Source organism: Numenius arquata, chromosome 2 (genome assembly GCF_964106895.1).
Source record: "Numenius arquata chromosome 2, bNumArq3.hap1.1, whole genome shotgun sequence".
Taxonomy (NCBI): domain Eukaryota; kingdom Metazoa; phylum Chordata; class Aves; order Charadriiformes; family Scolopacidae; genus Numenius; species Numenius arquata.
The window spans coordinates 94,918,748-94,943,374 of NC_133577.1; the positions used below are offsets into that span (position 1 = coordinate 94,918,748).

At 43.7% G+C, this 24,627-nt stretch overlaps 1 protein-coding gene across 1 annotated transcript in view; it reads right to left on the reverse strand.

The window, feature by feature from the left end:
• The window catches only part of HMGA2 (high mobility group AT-hook 2), a 121,000-nt gene that overhangs the window by 16,865 nt on the left and 79,508 nt on the right, over window positions 1-24,627 (reverse strand). The window contains exon 4 of the mRNA XM_074168985.1: window positions 8,071-8,103. Coding sequence (XP_074025086.1) covers window positions 8,071-8,103 — 33 coding nt within the window. The remainder of the gene's footprint in view (window positions 1-8,070; window positions 8,104-24,627) is intronic.

The following is a 24,627-nucleotide window of genomic DNA, read 5'->3' on the forward strand; positions in this document are numbered from 1 at the left end:
GGGAGCTTGTCTGTATTGAATGGGCAAATGTGTGACCGGCGCTGTATTCAGAAAGCTGCCTCCTGCTCTAGGGCTTATCTCAAGGAAATTAAATGTCGCCTATTTGAACAGTTAAAATAACCTTTTTTTGCTCTTGAGTGCTGGGCTTATGCCACGGCACTCCTGCTCTTCAACTGACTCAGAAACTGGCTGACAAGGACATGACATCTCCAAGCGGCACGTTGCAGCAGGCAAGACTCTGGATCCCCCAGACAGTCCCTGACAAGCCACGAAGCAAAAATATCTTACTAAATCCGATTCCTTTTTAGTCACATGAAATCATGAGTGTGTGCACTCTCATAACTCCCTTTCACAAGAAGGGAGCATCAGTACCTCAATTTTAGCTAAAGGAGAATCAAGGCACCAGGAGACGTGCCTAAAATGAGACTTACACACTGCAGTGCTCAGTGCTAATGGCTTCAAAGGAAGAAGGAGGCTCACCTGGCATAGTGCTGTCCTCTGCTTCTTAGGCAGCATACGGGGACACGGGGCCAGGCACCTCAGCTTGCCTTGAGGGCCGCTGGTACACTAAGCAAGGGGATGCATAATTCAATCAGCATTTCCTGACTGAACTATGCATCTGAATTTAACAGATGGGACTATCCAAAATCCTGCTTCTTCGTGTTTCTTTTCTCACTGAGGCTGGTGCTGCTGTGAAGCTGGGACTGTGTCCCAGGTTCAGGGAGGGACACAAAGGATGCTTCTCCTGTGGCAGCCTGGAGCACTGCTGGGATGAGAAATGGGCCCTACTTCCAGAGCAACTCCGGTGGCCACCACAGTCTTCTGAGAAGCAGGCTACCTCTGCTCCCCTGCAAAGGTCATTCCAATCCCAGCACCATCCTGCAAATACTGGATCCTCACAGAGATCATACAGTGTTTGTAAGGCCCAAATAATGTGAGAGGGGAGCCTGGGGTTGGCAGTGCCTGATGGCAGTGCAGCCCCTGGGCAAGTGGCCCTTGCTCTTGCTGCATGCAAGAGAGACTGGGCAAGTAGGGAGCTGGGCATTTTGTCCTTTAGTCTATTAAATGCCTGCAGGGAAACAGGGCTGTCTGTATATCTCCAGGGTAAATCAAAAAGATTGAGGGTGGATTACAAAGCTTATTTGCTATCTGAAGTGAAGCTGTGGTTTATGCTGCACACTTAAATGTTTAACTGCCTGTGTAAAAAACATGTCACAGAATCACAGAATGATATAGGGTTGGAAGGGACCTCTGGAGATCATCTAGTCCAACCCCCCTGCCAAAGCAGGTCCACCTAGAGCAGGTTGCACAGGAACGTGTCCAGGCGGGTTTTGAGTGTCTCCAGAGGCAGAGACTCCACCACCTCTCTGGGAAGCCTGTTGCAGTGCTCTGCCACCCTCAAAGTAAAGAAGTTCCTCCTCACGTTTAGATGGAACTTCTTATATTCAAGTTTGTGCCCATTTCCTCTTGCCCTGCCACTGTCTGTTTCCTTTACATTCTCCATGACATGGTGGAAATGCTGGGTGAGCTCTTTCTATATTTTCATTACTGGTAGGAAGGGGTCGGTTGAAGAAAATACCCAAATGAACTGTGAGCAAAAGCAATTTTTATAGAAGTGATTTTTACAAAACTGATTTGTGGTAATGACCTCATGACTCCACTGTGCAGAACTCTACTTGCTGGCAAAGTCTTTGCCATCCCAATACTGAGAGGCCAGTGCATACCTACCACTATCAATAGAAGAAACTATAAAAATGTAAAAAAAAAAAAGCCTTATAGAGCAGCAACCTACAGCTGCAGATCACTGTATATATTTCTGATTTTTGACTCTTTAAAAGTTACTGAGTTTCTTAATATACTCCTGTCCTGAGGGTAATTTTTTTTCCCCTTTTCTTCCCTTCCTTCTGGTCGCATAATATCTCAATGTACTTGTTTAATGTATTTACAGCCAAATTTCTGGAAGTGGTATCTCAAAAATGTCACTCTATCATAGCTACGTAATAAATGACAATCATAAATACTTATAACCTTGGAAACCTGATTCTTATACTGTCTTGGGTATTTAGGTGTAGCCTCACTGAATGATGTTATTCAGAGTCTATTCAGAAGTTATGTCATATAAATAACAAAATATTTGCTGTCAGAAATACCTGACTGCCTTTTCTAGCCCTCATTCTTTAGCACAGGTTAGTGCTTCATCTGTTCACAGAACTGGTAATTGCAACTTCTATATTTTTCCCCAGATTTGTTTTTATTTCAAAGAACTGTGCTGTTTGTTTTTTTTAAGTCATCAGACAAGGTATTCAGTTTCCCTGTCAGAATGAACCAATTCTAAAAGAAGACCGAATGTGTTTGCCTTTGGAAACCATTTTGCCTTGGAAGGAGAAAGAAGGTAAGGCCAGCACCCTCCATGAGACTCCACCTACTGCATCCAGGAAGAGAGCAAGATACTTCCCTGATTGTCTTAAAATCAAATTCAAATCTCCCCCCGAGAAATGGTAGGTCCATACCTATAGTTCAGGCATCACCTAATTTCTTACTAATTCTGGCTCCAATCCACAAATCTGTTATTATTCTAATTTGGCTTTTTCATTTTACACCAAGCAATCCTTACATGTTGCTTGAAATATAAGCAGCAGAACTGGTAACAATGAAACATAATTTTCAAATTGGAGCCATTTTTCCTAAGACTTCCCATAACATTTTTATCCATTTGTTAAAATGATGTTTTCAAATCAGAAAAACGTTTCCAGAACACTCAGAAGCAAAATCTGGAAGGATTTTGCACAGCAAAAGTGTTCAAAAACCAAAATCAAATCCTATTTTGATTTAAAAAAATGAGTCCCCAAGTGATCATAATATTGTGAAGCTTTGGAAAAGCAAAAATTCCAAGGACACTTATGGGGAAAGGGGTCAATTAAAACAGGTTATTTCACCATTAAGTTATTTATGACCAGTTCCAACAAGCATTGTTCCCCTGACTGGTGGTGATGGGAGACAGGGCATCAAGCCAGAGGAGCCCACAGCAGGTCCAGGGCTCAGCCCCACTGGGAACGTTTTGGGCAGCTCCACTGGGACCACCCTCCACACGGGGAGGTGCAGTGAGTCTGGGCTGATTGAGCTGTGACAGACACTTGCTCAGGACATGTGCACATGGTACCAAAGGCCTCTAGCACATATAAGATAACAATAAACATATAAATAAACATTAAATAACAATAATAAAAGAATGGTAACTCGGCCTTTCAGAAGATGTTCTGGAGTGGTGTGTGTAACACACATGCAGTTACCCTACTCTGAAGTATAAAATTCCACATACCATTGGAAAATAAAGTTTTGTCCCTCTGGGATCTGACAACTTTCTGACTCTCCATATCAGTAAATACAGAAAAAGTACAGGACACACAACACAGCTTGTTGGACACAGTGGGAGGAGCAGTGAAACCCCAGGGCACCAGGTCAACCTCCAGGGCAGAGGATTTTCAATGTTTCTACAGCCAAGGCTCAGTTGTGCAAGGCTGCAGTATTCCTGGCTCAGTAGGACACAGGGTGGACTTGGACAGTGGCACACGCCCTCTCGGATGTGTATGTGCATCTACGTGGGTGTGAAGGATTTGCCATCCTGCCTATGACACTGGAAGCTTCTTTTCAAGCTGCTGAAGTGGATCTCTGGAGTATTTCTGCCACATTTCTCTCTGGGATTTCCCAGAAGGGAAAAAAAATAAATCCACACGTGGTGGCCAGCGTGTACACAGAACACCTGCAGCTTGTGGAAGTGCAGATTTACAGCACGGCACAGAGAGGCAATGCAGCATGTGCACAATGGGCCCACCGTCCAGGGTGTCCCAGCACATCGGACCTGTCACGCAGCCACCACAGGTCCCAGGTTTGGCTCTGCTCACACAGTCTGCTGCTTCTGGGCTGCATATGAATATGTGAATCATCCATGTAGCTTCTGGGCTGTGAAGCCTGTCTGACGCTTTTAGCATTTACTGTGTCCTACACTGAGTAGATACATGTGATGGATGCAGCTGGGGAACACGTATACTGAGGTTGTAAAGTGTATATATATTATGACTAATTAACATGCATAGCTTTATTGATACCAGGACTAAGAAATGAATCTGCGTTTTCTTTCCTATACAAAATAACACTGTTATTTTTAGCTTTTATTCTCGTTGGGATTTGATTTTTTTGGATGTTGTTTTAAAAGCATCTAATGCGTTTAGCATTAGCTAGTATGTGTGCTTTCGGTGTACTTTTTCTGTACACTTTTTTGTGTACATTTCTCTACGCACATTTTACGTATACTTTTCCAACTGATACACTGCCTTCCTGACTGACATGCTGTCTTTCAGACCCAGATACAAAGGATTTGCAAGGATTTGAGATTTGAACAGACCTCCCAAAGAGATTATAAGAAGATTTTCAAAGGGCTGCTCTACTCTCACAGTATTTCTTCTCTCCAGAAATGATAAAAATAAAACACGTTCTGTTTCCAGAAAACTTTGATAGCTTTCATGATGTTTTCCTAAAAATATCTCTTTCCTTTGTATTACTTAAGAGTGTAACTCCCCCATATGGCTGAGGCTACAGATGCTACAAATAGCTTAAAACTGAGGAAATGGAGAAGTTTCTATTTCTGTTGGGACTGCTTGGTACACCTCAGTAAGAACATTACTACATCATGATCGTAAGACCTGGCTGTCCATTCTTTGGAGACAGAATGGATTTCAAAGGAGCACTTCGTTTTTGAGGTTTAGGCACAAATTTACACGAAGGTGCTAAACTTCCCAACGTCACACAGTTAGGCTGGCTTTTTTTCCCTCATTTCCCCAAGGAAGTGTGAGAGTATGTGTCAGTGATCATCACAAAGATGTGTACAGACCATAGTAGTTAAAGGTTTGTATTAATGATATGTGTGTGTAGATTTCCTGTGGATTTTACTGTTTCATTTACTGTCTGTGTGATGGCAAATCTTCAGAGCTCTGGGGATGTTTGGAGATATTACAGAAGTTAATATAGGCATCTGTATGGCCCTAAACCGGACAGCAGATATCCATAAAGAGATTTAAAGCACGGTGGAGTTTAAAATCTGGGAAATGATGATGGGAACAGAGTTGCTATTCATAAAATGAGAATTTTATCTGGTCTTGCTGTTTCTATACCTTTATAAATGACACAAACCCAAGAGGCATAGGTACTAGGAACAGTAACAACAGTAACGGTGATGTAAACTAATGCTCATAGAAATCTTTGAGAACACACCAAAATTCAAGCCACGGCAATCAGGGGTGGAACCTGACCAAGACTTTCTGCCACTTTTACCAAGGCAGGCTGGGGTAAGACACTCACCATCACACAGCAGTTCTTGACTGTAACGTCTTACAGTCCCCACTGACGAAGAAAGGACACATTTCTAACTTAATCCAGACTGCCACATGGTAAAGCCATCTGGGAGGATATTTTGAAGGAAACAGATGGAAAAGGAAGAGATTCCTCTGAATGTAGTGTAAGATTTACATTATCCTCCATGAACTTCCATGTAGTCCCCATGTTTATATAATTTATCACTATTTCCTTAGACAGCTCAGATTAGGAAGCCTGCATGAGCTCATGTTCTTGTTGTTAATTCTGAGACTGAACCTCCCTCCTTTAAAGGGAAATTCAGTAGTATAAAAAGAAAATGGAGAAAGGCCACTGGACTTAAGTGAAACCCAGCAGCATGAAGTTCCTGATTGTCCCAGGAACTACACTGTTTTACCTCCCCTTTCTTTCAGCCTCAGGAAGACACTGTCATTAGCACTTGCTTACAGCGATAACTTTTGTTGTCTGCCATGCACCCACACCCAGCAAAACCGCAATGTTGTGGTAGCACAAGCATGGGAGCGGGGCCTATTAAAACCAGGAAGGGTTAAAGACAAGTCAATGATTTCACTGAACATCCCTCAAGCCAAGGATTAAGAAAAAAGAAATGTTCTCTGAGTGAAGACACAGCACACAAATAATTTAATGAGTGTAACTTCACTAGTCATGTTGTGATGACTGGGGATTTCTAAAAAGCCCTGTCCCTCCTTTCATGCATTCTTCTGTGCCTCCTCCTTTTCTATACAAACATTTCCATTACTAATGGGAATATCAAAAGGCCTCCTTTTCTCTCTCTCTGTCTCTGACCATGGAGATGCTGTTGAGGAACCGTGCAGCAGCGCCTGCATCCAGCTGGCTGAAACACCCTACGGCATCCCCACTGGAGCCACCGCTTTGAGGAAGATGGGACAGGAAGATCCATACAGGGAACCCTGGTGCTTTGGTTCAAACACCTACATCATTTTGCCATCAATTAAATCTGTTGTTACTTTGTTCTGCTACCAAAAGATGGAGACACGGGTCCCCTCTTTGTCCTCCCATGCCCCAGCTCAGCCATTTCTTCCTCTCTTGTGCTAGGGCTCATTACAAACAAAACGCTCACAGGAGTAAGTGCCTGGGGACACGGAGAGCTGCTACACATGCCATCAGCAGCAATGGCTTCTGCCAGGCCAGGCTGTGGGCAGAGTCACCAGCTCTAGACCCCTTTATCCCACTGGCCACGGTGGGGACAAGCTCCACTATGTACCAGAGGAAACCACAGCACGAGCAGCCTCCCACAGCCTCTGCCTCCCAGATTTGACCTCCTTTGCACAGCAGGGTTTAAGCCTCCCTGTCCCTCAGGTGCCATGGAGGAGATGGCTGGCTTTGTGCCCACCGGCAGATTTACTGCCATGCTGTGGTAGCAATAGCCTGATTGTGGCTGTAGCAGATGAAGGATGTAAGCGAGACCAGGTAGAGGAATTATCTTTTATTAGAACAACTCAGTGTGTTTTGAATTGTGTGGTGTAGTTAGAAGGTTATAGATGGTAAGCCCTTGGGAACTGATGTTGCGTTTCTTGCAGCAGCTGGCCTAATAAAAGATGTCACCTCTCCTTGCAAAACTTACCTCACTTGAAAATACTACTACATTCATCCTCTATGTTTTATCTGCCTTTCGGAGATGTTAATATTATTGCCAGTGCCACGGATTCATCATTGCTGTGACTGTATTGATTTCTTTTGTAGAAACCCGAATCCTGCACATGCTTTTGAGAGTTACATCATTTCACCCCTTCAACTCACAGCTAGGATGTTTTCTGTTTCTTAAGTAACAGCTCCTAATTCAGATTACAGTAGACATTACAATAATGTACGCTGTACAATAATGTATTAAAACCATAAGGTGGAAAAACAAAAGTATTATTCCCTTCTGAAAGCAGACCTCTTTCCAGAAATGCAATGGATCCTTTATGCTCTTGGCTCAGCAATCATGCATAGTCACCGAGGTATGGCAGCACAGCCCATGGACTCTGCCGGGCAGGGATGGTCCTGCTCCCATGCCCACGGGCTTCTCTCTGTTGGTGCATATATAATAAAGTGGCAGAGCTAGGGTGTTTGGTTTTCTTTTTTAACATGGGGCGGGCTGGGGAAAGAACATGAAGGTGATTGTAAATGCGGTGTGTGACCAGTTTCATGACACCCTAGTTTGCACTTTGTCCAAAGCATTAAAGAAGAAGAACACCATCCAATAGAAGAAGTTCAAATGTGTTAGTCTTTATGATGGATCCAATCTAGATATCAAGTTCAGCCTATTTTCTTTTGTGGATTTAGAGACTCCTTTAGACTGAGTGGGGAGAAGGGTTTTAAACCTGTGCCCCCCTCCTTGCTGCAAGCAGTTCCCAGTTACCCACGTTCAGGACACACAGAGACACTTATCACATGCTGGAATGTCACCAGATGCATGTGTGCATGTGCCTGCGTTATCATCACAAGGTGGCCACCACAAAAAGAGGACATTTCTGAGCAAGCACTGTTCAATGCTTCCTCCTCTGGGCCACTGCGTGAATTGTTCTGGTGGCTGTGCCTAGCAAGCCAATAGCTGTCCCCCAGCTCATATGATCGATGTATTTCCCTTCATCCTTTACAGTAAAGGAAACCATTTTAAATACTGAAGAATTATTTCATTTAAAGTAGTTTAAGAGAACATAAATTAGCTTTTCTTACCTGAGCAGGCTTCTTTTGAACCACTTGTTGAGGCTGAAAAGTAAAACAAAAGCATGGTGAGAAACAAAATTCACTGAGGTCACTTAACAGTGATTTCACAGATGCTGAGAAAATGTTTTCAGCAATAGAAATAAAACACAGGCAAAGCCCACATTCAGAATACTACCCAGCTCTCATACCAAATCTCTCCTACATTTATCTATATGACCTTGCTCTGAAGTAGTTCAAATGGCAGTGGATGCAGAGGAATATGTTAAGTTTGTATAATTAAAACCAAGGTGAATTCTAATTTAGGATATTGCGTCTGGCCTAATTTTGTAACTGGAATGTGTTTTCTACACTGATGCTTTACACTCTCTGCCCACACTCTTTTAGCCATGAGTGGAGTGTCCTGCTGTGGGGAAGCCCTCCCTCCTGGCCATGAGCAGGAGCACAGCTCAGGCAGAGAGATGAGGGACGCGTAACCCCATTCCTGAGCCAGAGCTTCGCACTTGACGACAGCCACCCCTGCTAAAACCAGGAGGCGGGGATGGGCAGCAGCTCCAGCCCTGGGGAAGCTCTGCTTTGGAAGCTGAATGAAGCCTGTTGACATGATTTCAGGGATGCCCATTGCGAGGCTGGTTGGATGCATGGCAGGGAGAACAGGAGGCCATGACCATCTGCCTACATAAGACCTGGTGGTACAGCCATGGGCTCCTCAGCAGGTGTTCCTCCTGACTGCTCCCCCCCCACCCCAGAATGGGAAACGTGGTCCCCACATGAGTCAGGAAACCCACCAAGGTGCCAGTGCCCTTCATCACTGCCCTGGGGAGGAGGAGGAGAACCGATTAAGGAACTAACACAGGCCCACTTAAAATACTCCCCCACTGCTCAGGTGATGTGACAACCCTTGCGGAGATGCTAGGGTTCTCCATGCTAGGAGAAGCATGGAACAATGAGACCACAGATAAAGGATGGAATCCTGACACGGAGAGCACAAAAGGGCTTTTCTTACTTCAGTGGGGCAAAGCTGCTGCCTTCCCCCGCCCCCTGGACTTTCTGTTTTCAAAGTATATGAATTGCACCCAATGATTTTCTTCCTGCCCTTCCTTCCTGCCTGTTCCTAATCCCAGCCGTGATTTCAGTGCCTAGCTTGGGCAGAAGCCAACATGCTGTCCCTCTGCACAGCCAAAAACCTAATTTTCATGACAGTGTAGTAGGAAATAACTGGAATATTTCTGAATAAACAGTTTAGTGTAACTGGCCTTTCAGAGCAATATTTCAGTGGGAAGGATCAATGAAAATGTAAATTAAATGTAACTGACTCAATTCAGACTGCCCACCACAAGCACCCCATTTTAACAAGAGATGCTTTGTTTATTTTCAGTCTTTTCCTAATTCAGCAGAATCCTATTGCTGTTATATTTTTGTATCTGTGCCTGAGGCTCCAAGTTCTGCTCTCAAATAAATATGAGAAAAAAGCTATGTGATGACTGGGTCCGTCTTTAAACTTCAGGGTGGACCCTTTTCTTTTCCATTAAATTCCCTTGCAATGGAGAAGCTATTACCAAGGCACACATTTTACTGATGCCTTCTCCAGGTGGACTGCAAGCCCTGAACTCATTAATGGACATTTGCTGCCCTCAGACAAAGGAATGATTTGTTTCAAAGGAATACCTCGTAATTACAGAACTCATTGAGCTCTTCAGTAATCTGCCACTAGTGCTTTTCTGCTTTCTTTTTTTTGCCTGCTGATTACACCTGTACATGTGTTTACTTCAAAACCACATGAAATCATCAGACATTCTCAGAGGCTGACTGTTTTCTCCTGCTCAGAAATCCCCACATATTTTTGGCCATGCACTCTGCATTCATGTGACTCTCACACACTGTAGCTCAATGAAATCTTCTGAAAGAGCTGCCAACTCACCAAATTTTCCATGAATTGGGTCCTGACACTTCAATGAGAGGAAAGACAATGTCTGAAACAAGGCCAGCTCTGGCTTTCTGCCTAGTATGTGTCACAGTAATTCTACCAGCTGCCCTTCTACACAGCACTTCATACTTTTCAGACCACCAAAAAGCCCGTTGAATACTTTCAGTGATAGCTGGGGCTCAAGCTGCCAGCGTGTTTTCCCAGCCTCTGGCACCCAGTGGCTCCAGACTGGACCTAGAAAGTTTTTTGTGTGCGTTTGTTTTGTTTTGTTGTTATTTTTATGAATGGCTTTCGCAGGGGACTCTGACTCCAGCACAGTCCTATCCAGCCATTCATAAAAAGCAGAGGGAAAATATTGTACTTTGCCCAGTTGGAAACCGTCTCTGATACTGACCAAGGCTTTCAAGAATCTTAGTCATTCAAGACCTTTGCTATCATAGTGCTTCATGTCGAGAGCTCCCTGGCAGTGCTCGCTTACTGCTGGCTGGATTTCCACTGGATTTGGGATCTGGAGTTCAGCGCGTGTTACGCTTTCTCCCTTAAATGGAAGAAGCAGAGCTATGAAAGCTCAAAAGCCGGGCTCAGCCCCTCAGCCGGTATTAGTGGCACACACCACCGTCAGGCTGGGAGCCGTGCCCACTCGTGTCACGCTGAGGGCTCCAGATTGTGGCAAATGAATCACTGCAAGTGCTGGTTTTCAGGGGCACTGCTTTTCCTGCTTCAGCCTGGCTGCATGGGAGAGCTATCTGGATGAATCCAGAGTGGGTAAATCCAGCAAGGTCCAGTCCTGAGGGGATTGCAGTGTCCACTCACTTAGGTCACCCCAGACCAGAAGAACTAAGGCCTACAGGAATAATGAGACTTTTCCCAAGTACCCCTTTTCCTTTCTCTAACTCTTGTGAATACGATGCCTTTGGAAACTTTTTGACACGCTACAGATACAAATGCCGTGACTGGCTAAGCTTTGTGTTCACTGAGTTAAGAGGTCTTTTCAGGGCTTCAAAGCAGACACCTCTGATTCAAAAGAGTGTTGCAACTGCATGTTCAACTAGCTGGAAAGAAAGAGAATCTGTCTTGGTTATGGAAAAGACTGGAACCATAAAAAAGCCAAGGACAAGAGACTTTGAAGAGGTGCTTTGGGGCAAAATAAAGTTGTACACAAGACATGAGAGCTCTGAACTATTACATATCCACCCAGGAGCCTGCAGAGTAAGATGGGAGAACTTCTGCTCTGCCAGAAGCTCTCTCACTTATGTCAGTAAGGGGAGCTTCGTGCAACACAGGACTTTCATGTTTTATTTTTATCCTAAGTTTAAAAAACAGCTATTGTACACTGAATGTGTATCAGCTGAAATTCCATACACTTGAAAGCAAAAGTCAGGGTTTTTTACACCATATGCAAGTACCAGTCAGCCTTAAGTAGCTTTCTTAAATCTGTACAAGACATAAAGAACAAGTGACAGTGTTGGAAAAATCCCACGCCCATGTCATTTAAATGTCTATCATACAATAACAAATCCAAAACACAGCAGAATTTTTTTTGCCATGTTTAAACTATTAAGTATGTGAGCTAAGGCAAAAGATAATAATTTAAAACTTCAGGATAAGATTCCTAACTTTGAACTGAAAAAAACCCAAACCACCTGAAGAGGAAAGTACAGAAAGTTTTTGGTGTTTTTATCTTTGCTGTAAGATTTGGATGTTCAAAACCCAACTGTTTATCTTCTACAAGGCACTTCTTCCACTCCTCTGTCACAACATCCCTCATTGTATTTTATTTTCAAATTCTGTTACTTTGCTCTTTGTCAGTGTCTTAGATGCATCCTTAGAGTCACTGGTCAAACAACTTCTTTGCCTTCTCTATGAGAACAAAAGAGCAGCCTCATGTGTTAGAGTCCATATTCATCTTGTACCAGCAGTCAAAAGTTGTATCAAATTCAATTTGTCACACTTCTCATTCACTGGAGTACTTCTTAAACTGTGACTTTTCCTAGCATTATAAAAATAAGGAAGGATAAGGGCAAGTTTATGTCAACTAGTATGAGCAATGCTGGAACGCGTTCATAATGATCAGAGATAAAAGCAGGGGTTTGAATGGAAATCATCCCCTGAGCGTGGTGCCTGGAGCTCCAAGGGCCCACTCACAGCACTCCTAGATTTTGTGTTCGTGTCTTCCTCTTCAAACCGAGTATTATGAAGATGTTTGACTGATGCTTCTTGGCAACGGTGACTCTCCATTTTATTCCCACAGCTTGACAAAGACAAGATATTCACATGGAAGTAGCTCTGCTGGTGAGACTAAATGACCATGATGGAAACTAATACCCAGTTAGGATGACATTTATAGTGCTGACAGCTCAGTGTTGTGTGGAGATCATTAAAATAATTTCATAGGTCACCCAAACACTTGTAGTTCTAAATTAAAAGATGAGTAAAACCATATTTAGTCTTTTTGTCTACATATCCTCAAAAAATCAGGAAGTTCATATTATACCAGTTGAAACCAATATAATCCAAAATAAATCATGTCTTCCAAGCAGTTCCATATGACAGCAGAGTAACTACTGTTCTGCCCTACAGCTTTAATTGGTTCGAGTCCAGCCTCTCCCTCCCTCTTCCAGCACAGAGTGATGCAGCCTTTGAGAAAGCCTTCGCCTCAGGGCAAAAGCTCCTTTCAGCTTCATGACCATCAGCAGGGACCTACCCCAGACTGCACTGGTAGGTTTGCTTGCCATGTGCTCCTCTGGTCCAGGTATGCTCATGGCTTGCTTTAGAAATGAACTTCCTTTTGAGAGGGCAGCAGAAATGCTTTTTTACCCCATCAAGAGTGAGGGGGGGTGCCCCCCTCCAGCCAAGCAGAACTGGCTTGTGTTTTGGAAGCACATATGACCTGTGCTTGGTCATGAATTCTCCTGCCTCCATCGCATGTTTGCAGTCAACTGGCAACCGTGGTGTCTGTGTACGCACACTGCTGTGGGTCATTAGGATCTAACAGCAAAACCATCTGGTCCTTAGAGTTCAAAGGAGATTTCACAGTCCTCTGTGCAGTCTCATAAATGAGGTTAATAGTAATCTTTGGAGAATTTTGGCAAAATCCGTGGAACTTTTATTCTTTATTTTCTATCCTACTTGGCACTCCTCTGAGTTTTTAATACCAAATACAAAGTCAGGTCATTCAAAAAATATTTATTAGCTTATTAAACTGACCTCCCCTGACTGCTGCTGGAAAACCCTGCAACATCTCAGGAGCTGCACCAATAACTTTAGCTGATGACAAAGTAAATAGTACTTCCATTCCACTTGTGGAGGAGAGCAGAGAGTATCAGAGTTTTCCAAGTATACAAAATGACTTTTAATAGTTATTTGACTGGCAACAAAAATTTATATTTTAATTGGTGAATTCAAAACACACTGCTTCAAATGACTCTTTTGGTAGCCTGAAAATTCAGGCACTGGCACATATATCCAGTCAAGTATGTATATATACAATGGAAGTCAAACAACTGACTTCAGCAGGGTTAGGATTTCATACGTTTTGTTTACATAAAGCTACTTTCATGACATTTGCAATGGTTTTATGTATGAGAGGATAAAAACCATGAAAGAAATATATTTTCTTTTATGCTTGTATAACCCATTATTTTTCAGTTGCTTTGACCCAACCTTTCTCACAGAGGTAGAGTTCCCACCATTACAGATCTTGGTAAATACAAATTTAATAGTTAGAAAGGGAAGGGAAAGTCCATAATTTTTCTTCATCTGCTAGCTGAACTGTTAGTTCAAGCACAACAATACCCCATTGAGTTTATCAAGGATATAATCAAAATTCAAAGCACAGTAGCTGTTAGTTCAGTGCTCTTGATAGACGTTATTAATTTTTATGTTTCAGCCAGTATTGGTTACTTTTCCATAAAATATTTAGGGTAGTGCAGCTTATGAAATACCCGTTTAATGGGCCTTGTATCTGTGGTTCAATACTATAAGCAAAGTTTAAATTGGCATACTTAGCTAAAATCAATACAGTTTGGCAGCAGGATGATCTGTTGCTGACTGTTCTTCTTCAGAGTCACCACTGCTTCATAATCATCCATCATGTATTTGATAAGCTTTCCTCATGCATTTTGCTCAGGTTTAGTTTAGTACCCTCTGCATTTTTCTGCTAAAATATTAAGAAGCAATTTCTGCCTTTCAGAATAATTCTACTACACAGTTCAGCATTGAGGTTTTCTTGATATGCACCTAAGGAAACATGAGCTGGCTCTTTTGTCTGGCGAACGTCATATGTATCTATTTATAGCTCCCTACACAGACAGACTATTGAGAAAGCCAAATAGGAGGTTCCAGTTATTCTTAGTTATAGCATAAGAAAAAAAAAACCCTACATTTTAGTAGACAGAAATAAATGATAAAGTATTTGCGAAGAAACCAAGCCCTCACGATTCAGGGATATAAACCGGTCAGAAACTACTTAGCTTTATACCTTGCAGACTTCTCCAGACAAATAACTATTGTGCAACTGTTTATCTCCAGACTATCTTGTCTGTTTGGATACAGCAACCCCTGTGTTCACTGTGCATTTCTCTTGGCCCATGTGGAAATGATTTTTGGTCACTACTAAACAGTCTAGATTTGAATTGATGACCTAGAGGTGAAAAGCACAGTATCACATTACCATCCGGTTCCAACTTTTGTTTGAGTCTTCCCTCTCTTCTTGCTCAGGCACCTCCTGCTGTACAGACTGAAAAATGAGGGGCAGTTCCTGCTTCAGAGGCCATTCTAGGTGGTACCACTGATGGTGGCTGCGTGGAACTGATCAGAGCTGCAGGACTGTCATCAGTAGACTCATCTCTGGACCTGACGGCCAGGAGCTCCCAAATCCCCCTGACCTTTGCACTGGCCTCCAGTGAAACAACAGAGTAAATAAAGCAGTAAAGTCCCAAACCAGACAACCTGATGCAAAATCTGCTACTGTTTGGAAAGTGAAGTCTGAACTTCAGTGGTTTTGCTCAAAATGTAACTATTGTCAAGTAACATTTCACTTTCTGGCCTCCTACATTCATTCTCCTCATTTTAAGGTCACAAAGACCCTAACTGATTCAGCAACAGTGTTCTTGTGCCATTTAGAGACTGGAAAACGTGCACAGCCCATTTTCCACAATGTAGGCTTAAGATACAAACAAATTCATTTCCAGGCCCATGAAAGCTTCTGCCAACAGCAGGCCCAAGCCTAGAGGCAGGGAAGGAAAAGAAATGAAGTGGCAGGGTTGAAAAACAAGGGGTAAAGTGCTCTGCTGGGCAGCCCTGGGACTACAGCAGTGTCCCAGCCGTGCCCGGTGGCAGCTCTGCCCCCAGCCCTACGTCTCCACCACAGGGCTGCTGCAATGGCCATGCCACAGCCCGGAACTGCGCTTCCTCACAAGAGTCCCTGAAGGAGGATACCGGTGGAAACACAATATGCAATTCAAGCCAAGAAGTCTCAGTGTCCTCCCTTAGGCATTTCCCAGCGGCAGCCTGTGGCATATTTCTTCAGTTTAACTGCATGCTAAAGGCACTGCTGCCTCCAGAGATTTGTGTTCGTGTTTTAGCAAGGCACGTCTCAACCAGAGGAGGAGAGCATCAGAGCTTAATTACAGAGATGTAAAGGCAGGTGCAGGAGAACATGATCTGCCAAGAAAACCTGCAGACTTCACCTACAGGAGAAAACAATCCAGTTCAGGCTCACAGCCTGGCTTGCATCCATACCACCTTTCCTCCTCCTATATGGGGCCATCTCTTCTACACTGCCCAAAGGGAAGAGCCTGTGGGCTGCACTATTTCCTTAACCACACCTGGGCATCCTGTTAGATGGCAGAGGACAAGACGGTGAAGGAGAGAAGGCTCCCAGCTGCACAGCACAAACTGCAGAACAGTGCTTGAGGCTGTGCCCAAGCACTGTTCTGCTCTACTAAGCACAAACACAACTCTAGGTCTTGTTAGGAAGAGCTACCTCTCCCTTCATCTGCACCAATGGGGGTAAGGACACAAGGGATCCAGGCAGTCTCTTCTGAACAGCCATTTCTGCCCCTTCAGAGATGTACAGAGCTTCTGTGGTCATTCCCAGGCCTGGCCCTGAACTCCTGCAGGAGCTTCCCCTTCCCATCCAGCCCCTTGCCTCCTTGACCTCCCATTGCCCTGTGACAGCCGGGCAGGGTTTTCCTCCAAAGAAAAAGCACACAGCACAAGGAAGGCCTGGCTGATTTTCTGCAGCTGAGGATCTGGCCTGAGGCGCTTCTCTTGAACTTCTTTTGTCTGAGCAGATCCATTGGTAGCCACATGGTTGGCTGGGGATGTTTTTGTACGTCTGGGATATACAGATGTCTGATAGCTGTCTGTCTGTCTATCGAATAGATTTGATAATTATTACTGCCTCCAGGAAACTGATGCTGCTAAGAGTGTCTGTCAGAGTCCAACCAGAGCCCGCGACATCCTGGCACAGTTTCATAAAGAAGTCAGTGTCCAAAATAGAAATACATTTTCCATGTGCTTGAAATATACCAGGGGCTTGGTGGCAAGTTGTTGTAATTAATCCACTTCCTGGCTTGATACATTTTGGGATCATTCTGGTGATTGGTATGTTAAGTACTGAACTCAGTTCATACTGTTATTTTTTAAATGGAAATTACATTCATTATGTCCAAAGTCATGATTTGTAGGCACTCCTTGCAAAGCAGAAAAAAAACATTGCATTGCATTTCTGGTGTGCTTTTGCCATTCACTCATTAATAGAAATTTCATCATACACCATCGTGAAATCCACGTGACACAGTAATGTATTTGAAAATAGGAAATCGCAAAACAATTCTCTCTTTTAACCACCTAGAACCCATTTACTAAAAGACTGCTAAGTCAAAGTCTACCATATCCTATCATCAGCCTCTTGACAGCAGCAGAAATGTGAATAGTGTCTGTGTACATGCGCCTCCCTCGGTCTGAAAGAGAGAAAAAGAAGGGGGAAGAGAGGGAGGGAGAAAGAGATTCTGCTTTTGATAATCCTGGTGTAATTTTGGAGTTGTTCTATTTATGTCCCTGGACAGATTCCGAATTTAGCCCAGTCTAGGAGAGAAGAATTTGACTGTAATTTTTACAGGACAATTACCCAACTGTCTAGCTACAGTTATTTAATAGCCTTTTGGAAGCTCCATCTGACCTGAAGATCCTATTTGTTGCTTGGATCTAATCATGTGAACATCAAAGGTATGTGTGTTAGGTATGCATCCTAAATCCCCTGCAGCTTTTTTCATAATAGTACTGAAACCTGAAGCCTCATCAAGAATGCAGCGCCCGGAGCACCCTACGACAGCACAGCCCTGCTCTGCGCCCTGGTACAGCTTAAAGAGTTTTCCTAGCTCACACAGCACCATCCACCACTTGGAAAGCTGCCTGCTTTTAAACGTTACAGCTGCTAGGGAGGGCTTGTGAACATTTTACCAAACGCAGGTCACGTCAGAGAATAGGACTGCTCGATATTTATGCTCAGTTCCTGATAACTCTTCCATATTTTGTTGTTTCTGTTGCTTAAGTGACAAAACCTGATTTTTCACACTGCAAAAAACCAAAGCTAAATCCTGTCCTTGGCTAAATTCTGCCCTTGGTTCAAACCAGTTGCAGAGTCTGCCCAAAGAGGTAAATGCTTCCATCTCCCAACTAGTCACATTTTATTGTGCTTGGAACCAATGTGGTTTGGGGTGTGCCAAAAACATACCCATTGGTAGCATCTGTGGCTAGGTGGTCCTGGCAGCAGAGGTGAAAGCAGCTTGCTGGACGAAGGAGCGGGATAGCTGGCCTCCAAATCCTGCTGTAGTTGGCACAGAGAGACATACCCTTTCTGGGAATTAGGTACACTGGGTAGACAGAAGCTTGATTTGCAGCTGCACATAATCCATCTCCCTGAGATCGGGCACTATATCAGCACCAGATTGCTTAACGGCAGCTGCAAGATCATTTTAGCATTGACAGCAACGTGGCCAAAGATACCCTGATACTCTAGATATTAACTGGTATGGCAGCTACTCAGGGTGTGGGGCAAGGTCCTTCTGCTGCTGGTCAGCAGGCTGCTCCCAGGCACCAAAATGTCCCCACATTCCATGCCTATGACTCCACAGTCCAGCCTCAAGCAAGGCTTTATCTTGAGAAGGGAGCGTGGGGGTGCACCTTGAGGTGAGCCCTACAGACACCAGAGGTTGCTGCGAGCCCATTGCTCTCCCAGGCAAAGCCCATGGCCAGCAAGGAGGCCACCAGTGAAGGAAGGAGAGCTTTTAGAGGAGGAGTGAAGAAACAACAGTACAGCTTGGGACAGTGTGTGTGCACCTAGGAGATTCTGGAAATCTTTGGCTGGTAGGGAACAGCACTGGCAAGTTTTGGTTGGGTTGCACACAGGGAAAGATGCAAAGGGATGGGATGGAGAAACGAAAGTGGCAAGGAGAGATGGTGGGGAAGAGGGGGACCAAACACACACCATGTTCCCTGCTTGCACACAAATGGGAACGAGGTCTCTGTGCTGCCCATTTTATGTGCAAGGAACTGAAAGAAAACACACAGAAACACACAAGAAAAGAAACACACAAAATTAATATTTCTTTTTGTCCACCAACACACACAAAATGGTTGTACTGTTGTCATATTTTTGGCTTCTTTTATCCTCTTAAAAGCGTGTGCATTACTGACATATTTTGGGGGGGGTTCATAGTGTTTTTAAAGAAAGCAATTTGAAAGTTTGGTTAGAAAGACTTTTTAGGTACTGGTGGGATCAGATGCATTTTGTAGGCTTTTCGGGAGTGCTTCATCTTCTCAGGTCATAAAAAGGAAGAGAGAAATAGGAAGGCGCTGCTGCGACTGTACTGCCTTGGGGAGCGCAGGATTACAGCCCTACCCGCAAGCAGAGAAACAACCTGCCATTCAAGGCTGATGACAGCAGGATCCGCAGGAGCTCGTGCTCTCCCTGAAGAAGAACTCAAGCCATCTCTCAGCGCTGCAATCTGTGCAGAAGCAGGTCTGCTTCAGCTTTGTGGTTAGAGGGGGCTGGCAGCGGGACAGCCAGGACATTCACTGTTTGTTGTACAAGCACTTCAAAAGGGTGGGGGACAGTGATGGGATGAGGAGTTGCCCATGCTCTTTGCCTTTCATCACCTCCCAGGAATGTCTGCCTTTGGGGCTAATTTAGATGCATTTACGTTAATAAATGTGTGGCCTTTTCAGCCACGTTTTTTCACTTTAATTCCTGTCTGCCCTTGCTGGCACATGCCCTTGGCAATTTGTGGTTATTCTGCTCATTCAACATTGTATAATTGTCCTTTATTACTGAATATAGATTTTTTTTACAGTTAAGCAAACACAGAGCTCATGGAAGTGATACATTCTAGCTCCATTTTACTTAGTAAATACTGGACTTTTTTCTTTTTCTTTCTTTTCTTCTTTTTCTTAGTCAAAAAGACAACATTTTGCTAACTGTAAGCTCGTTTGCATGCCTGAAACTAATGATTTCATGAGTCTTCCAGATGCATCATCACAGTTCCAGAAAGCTTCCTGACTGATGAGAAAGTCAGGGCTTTGGTGAGATCTCCACATCAGGATATTATTAATAAATGTTCTGTACCTCAGAGGGAACCCCCCCCAATATCACATAAGCTCCATATGGCTCCCTGCTCAGCACTGTGGATGTCTCCTCCCTCTCCTCACTCCTAAGTGTGATGGGGCCCAACCTTTTGGGCTGGGGTTGGTTGAACAGTCCCTTACAGAGGTACTCGAGGTCCCTATGCTCAACTCCAACCATGAGTTAACACTTGAAGACACTTCTTTCACATCCATGCTCATCCCGTGACAAGATGATGTCTGTTCTTGGACCAACCGAAAGACGTGAGATCAGGTGGGTGAAGAGCAGGATCCACACATCTTTGAAGACAGACCACAGTGGAAAGAAGGCTGTTGCCCTCTGCCCAGGATAAGGGCTTTCAGAAAAGAGGATGCAGAGTAATTTTGCACTGTTGATAACTTTGGAAGGGAGGATCCAGCCCATGAGCTTTAGTTTAACCAGCCCTGCCCTAGAAAACAGTTAGTAGGTCCATTTAAAATTTTGAATCATCATTTATAGCACTGGCCAGTAATACTTGAGAGTGTTCTTTTGCCTGCCTGTGTCATCCAAACTTCACTCCAACTACAGGGCTGCCAGTGCCCTGAGGGAGTCTTTACTGTGCAGGAGTTAACGTTCCTGGAAGAGCTTGGGATGCCAATGAACCATGGAGACTTTAGGAGCAAAAATGTGTAATACATTCACCAATTAGCATCCCGTAGTAACTCAAATACAGACAAGGACATCTGGTTCCTGAAGACTACACAACCCAGTTTGCACCTGATCTATTGGTACATAGCAGATACGGGCAAAAAAAACTTGGGAAGTGCCTGGACACCCCCATGACACCCTCCTCATCAGTATCAATTATGGGGCATTTCTTTTTTTTTCCAAGTACATTTTTCTTAACCATCAGGGGTCCCTCAGAAATGGAAATCTAACTCATTAGCAGATGTCAGAGGGAGATCTGTGATGCTGTGTGATGGGTCATATCAGTACTACTCCTCAGTTCAATATGAACTTCCTTATGAAAAGCTTAAAAATATACATCAGATAACTAAAAACAATCACAATATTTAAATACATAATCTCATCTCTGAATGTCCTTTTCATCTCTGCAGCCCGAAGTGATTTATACACTGGAAGTGACATGGGAACCTTACAAAGGGATCTGTTTCACTCTGCACCAAAATGCAGCCATTTCTGGGATGAGGTCTGGCAGCTGTTTTAACAGCACAAGACAATGTTACATACAGTTGGGGCATGAGGTGAAGAATAGCATATCCAGTGTACGTGGTAGGGAAGGAAGGATGTAATTATCCAAATTGGAATTTGGCCAGGACACTGGGGTCAAAACCCTGACTCTTTTGAAAAGTGCCATGGGAATGCTAATGACCACAAGTGGTCAGGGCCTTGATTTTACATTTCATCTGAAAAACACCACCTCCAATGATAGTTTTCCTGGGTACCATGCAGAGGTATTCATCCTCAGTGAATCAGAAAAAGTGCATCCCAGCACAGCAGCTAGGTGTCCTTGGAGGTATTCACTTTGTTTCCCAGTTAGTCTATATAATCTGAGAGCCCAGGGGACATATCCATACCCCTTTCACAGCACTTGTCTACAAAGAGAACAGAACACTGCTTGTGTTGGATATGCTTATCAGAAACTCAGATCACAACCCCACTATTTTCAAAACACCAATAATCCTCCCATGACCGTCTCGTGACTTGACTTCTGTTGTCTAAAAATTGTATCACACCGAGTATTTAATCTATGAACTGCCACTAACCAAATAAACAACTTTCCATTGTGGTATCAGTGAGCTACTGCATTCTGCATGATTTAAATACATGAACGCATCACTGACTTAAAAGGCATTTTAAAAGTCACGACCAGGTAAGCAGCAATAACAGAATACATACGGATTTTAGCCCACTTCAGATGTGAGAATATTCAGCATCACTTTACACATATTTTACTAAGGTGATGGAATAGTACTTAGCAATGAGGACAGGTCGCTAGCCTGTGCATGGGCAGTCACTAATACTTATCAAACCTCAGCCAGGACAGTGTAACTCAGTTGTGCATTAAATATCTCAAACTAGAAATTATGTCCATATCTGTTTTTATATATTTGGAAAGAGGAACTTAGCACTAATGCACTAAGGTGGCTTACACCTTAAGACTGTTAATTTTTGATCAGTCTTAATTCTTAAAATCAAGTTCAGCAACCTACCTGCCCTGAACAGATTGTGCCCAGCACAAAACAACACACAATTCTCAACAAGTCCCTGCTTCTTCTAGGGTAATACTTAGACTCTGTCAGCTGAGAGCTAGACCTAATGGCAGGTGTCTCCAGGGACTCAAATGACTGTAGCCCTCCAATAGCTCATGAACTGTATCGTGCTGGACTACCGTGTACCACAGCCAGCAGTGGGACCAGGAGGAATCAAACCCTGTCCTACTGGAGACAGGAAAACCACTAAAGCTGACATTTCCTGGCTGCCCAGCAAACGTTCACCCAGCTACTCGCTCCGTTCCTGTCTTCCCATGGCACCGCACAGCTCTAGGGAAACAAGCAATGAACCCAGCAAGTGAGGGAGAAAGACTCTGGGCAACAAGATTTTCACACAAAATTGGGAGAAATGGGGAAATTTACTGTCCCTGCATTAGATGCTGCACAGCCAATTCCCTCGCGTGAAGAATGACGTCTGCAAACATGGAAGACTGACAAAAGATGGGCTGTGGAAAAGAGGCCCAGAGAGATGAAATGCTTCCACACAGAACATGTCGGTGTCAAAAATATTACTGAGTGCAGTTTTCTTGGAACTGGTCTAGACGTCTACCACAGTCCCCATTTTAAAAATATGACTCAAAAGATGATGAGAGTTTGTCACCTACATTCAAATGCCATCCATAGGAAGGAATCCCCCTCTGGCCATAATCCTAAGCAACCTGTAGCACACCTTTACTTGTGATGGACTCCTACGGCCCATCCTGCATAGGAGGTTAGATTATCACATGGTCCCATCTGGCTTTAGCATCTGTGAATCAAGGGTTGGATACCGATGTCACTAGTCTAACAAGGGAGAGCTAGTCTGTCTCATAGAAATACGGCCAAGACGGTTTCTTTTTCACAAGCATTTCCTTAAATAGCAGGAACATGATGCGAGCATGTGCTGCAGAGAAATTAAATAATAAATTATGATAAAGGAAAATTAAAGGAGTTGGCACAAAACCCTCTAAGGCCAGATGCACATAACTAGAAATCTCAGATTTGTTTGAACAATCTCACAGAAGTGAACCCAACTCAAACCCACCGGGTTGATAGCCTGAGTAAAAGTAACTGCCCGCAGGAGAACACAGGACTGCAGCACTGCAAGAAGATGAACCTTGGATGCTCTACAGGGTGAGGCAAGGCATAATAAAGGTCTTTCAGCTATGAAGTTATATATAATATATAGGAATATGCAGCAATGCCAGTTCAGAAGAAGTTTAAAATCAGTTTTCAGTCTTTGCTTTAGGTAGGTACTGGTTTTGAATACACTTGAAGAAACAGCATTATGTATATAAGATCACATTAGATGGCTTCCACTCAAACAAGATACAAGCGACACTACGTGAAGCAAACCTAATAGCTCATCACCTTTTTGTAAAACCAGAACTAAAACTGTGATAGTTGTCTGACAGTAATCAAGCACAGAGTGTCCTTTTTTCAAAGTAAAATCTAGTTAACAGAAACACAGGCAAGTTTGCTCCTGATCTCACTGTTAGAAGTTTGAATGAATGTTTATCTGCTTTGCTGGACATCACACAAGTATTAGTTAACCTGGCACTCAGCTAATTTTTACTTATTTAGTATTACTACTGCTATTAATTATTCCAGATTATTTGCTTGTGCCCTTAAAAGCAATTGAATTTAATGTTAAATATTTTATTTTATTTCCTTTCCGCCACTGCCTTTTCTGTAAAAAGAGCATTGCTGCATCTTAAGTGCACCACCACCACCAACAACAAAACCCCCAACAAAAAATATACAAAATCCAAGCCTTCTCTTGCTTGGTGCTTTACTCGGTTTACTATCCTCTCATTGTTTTACTTTAATTGCTGGAGCTTGATACTGTACTCATTTTCCTCGGTCAGTTCATAATATCAATTTCCCTGAAGGTCAGAAACAATACCTCAGGAAATACCACCTGCTATTCAGGGATATCACAGGAAATTTGCATTTCCGCTTTGTAAAGTGTTATTATTTTGGACTGACAACCTACATTTATTTCATCATCCCAAAGTGCTGGGATCCCTGAAAGCTAGAAAGAGAGAGAACGGGTGTTCTGGCCAGCCTCCCGCTAGCAGTTCATGGTCATTAACCATCAAAAGTGAGAAGACAAATATTTTGCTGCTGAAAGATATGTGTGCTTCACACGCAGCTCCCCCTGTCACCTCCACTGGAGTGGGGGAGCAATTCAGTCTCTTCACCTGTCTCCTCCAGCTCCCCTTCGGAGCCGGGCTGCTGCCTGAGTGTGTTCTTCCAGCCTCTGCAAACAGCATGGAGAAACGAGGCGGTGGATATGGCCAGAGGATTTGCTCTCTCGTAGGAATACAGGACGACTGAGCGTGGTTTCTGTGGGGAGTTGGATGGTTTCCTTCCAGCCTCTTATTCACTAAGTGTGAGAATGTAGCATTTTGGGACCGTGAGCAGGGGAAGGAAAGCCGCCCCCAGTTAGGTGCTTGCAAGACCTGCAACCTTCACAACAGCTGTAGCCAATATCCTCCAAACTTCAGCCCTTCAGCATTTTTTCCCCAGAGGGGAATTTTAAGGTGGCCACCAACACAAAACTCCAGCAATATTATTTCCTTAGCAGTCTCAGCACAACCATGAGGGGCTGGGCAGGAAGGAGGAGACCCATTGGAGGGAAGCTGCAGCCCTGCACATCTCTGATGCATTTTCTACACAACATTAAGTATTAGTAGCCCTTTTTCCCAGCTCTTCAAACGCAAACTTATCTTTGGCCCTTCTGTTTTCTCCTCCTGAGC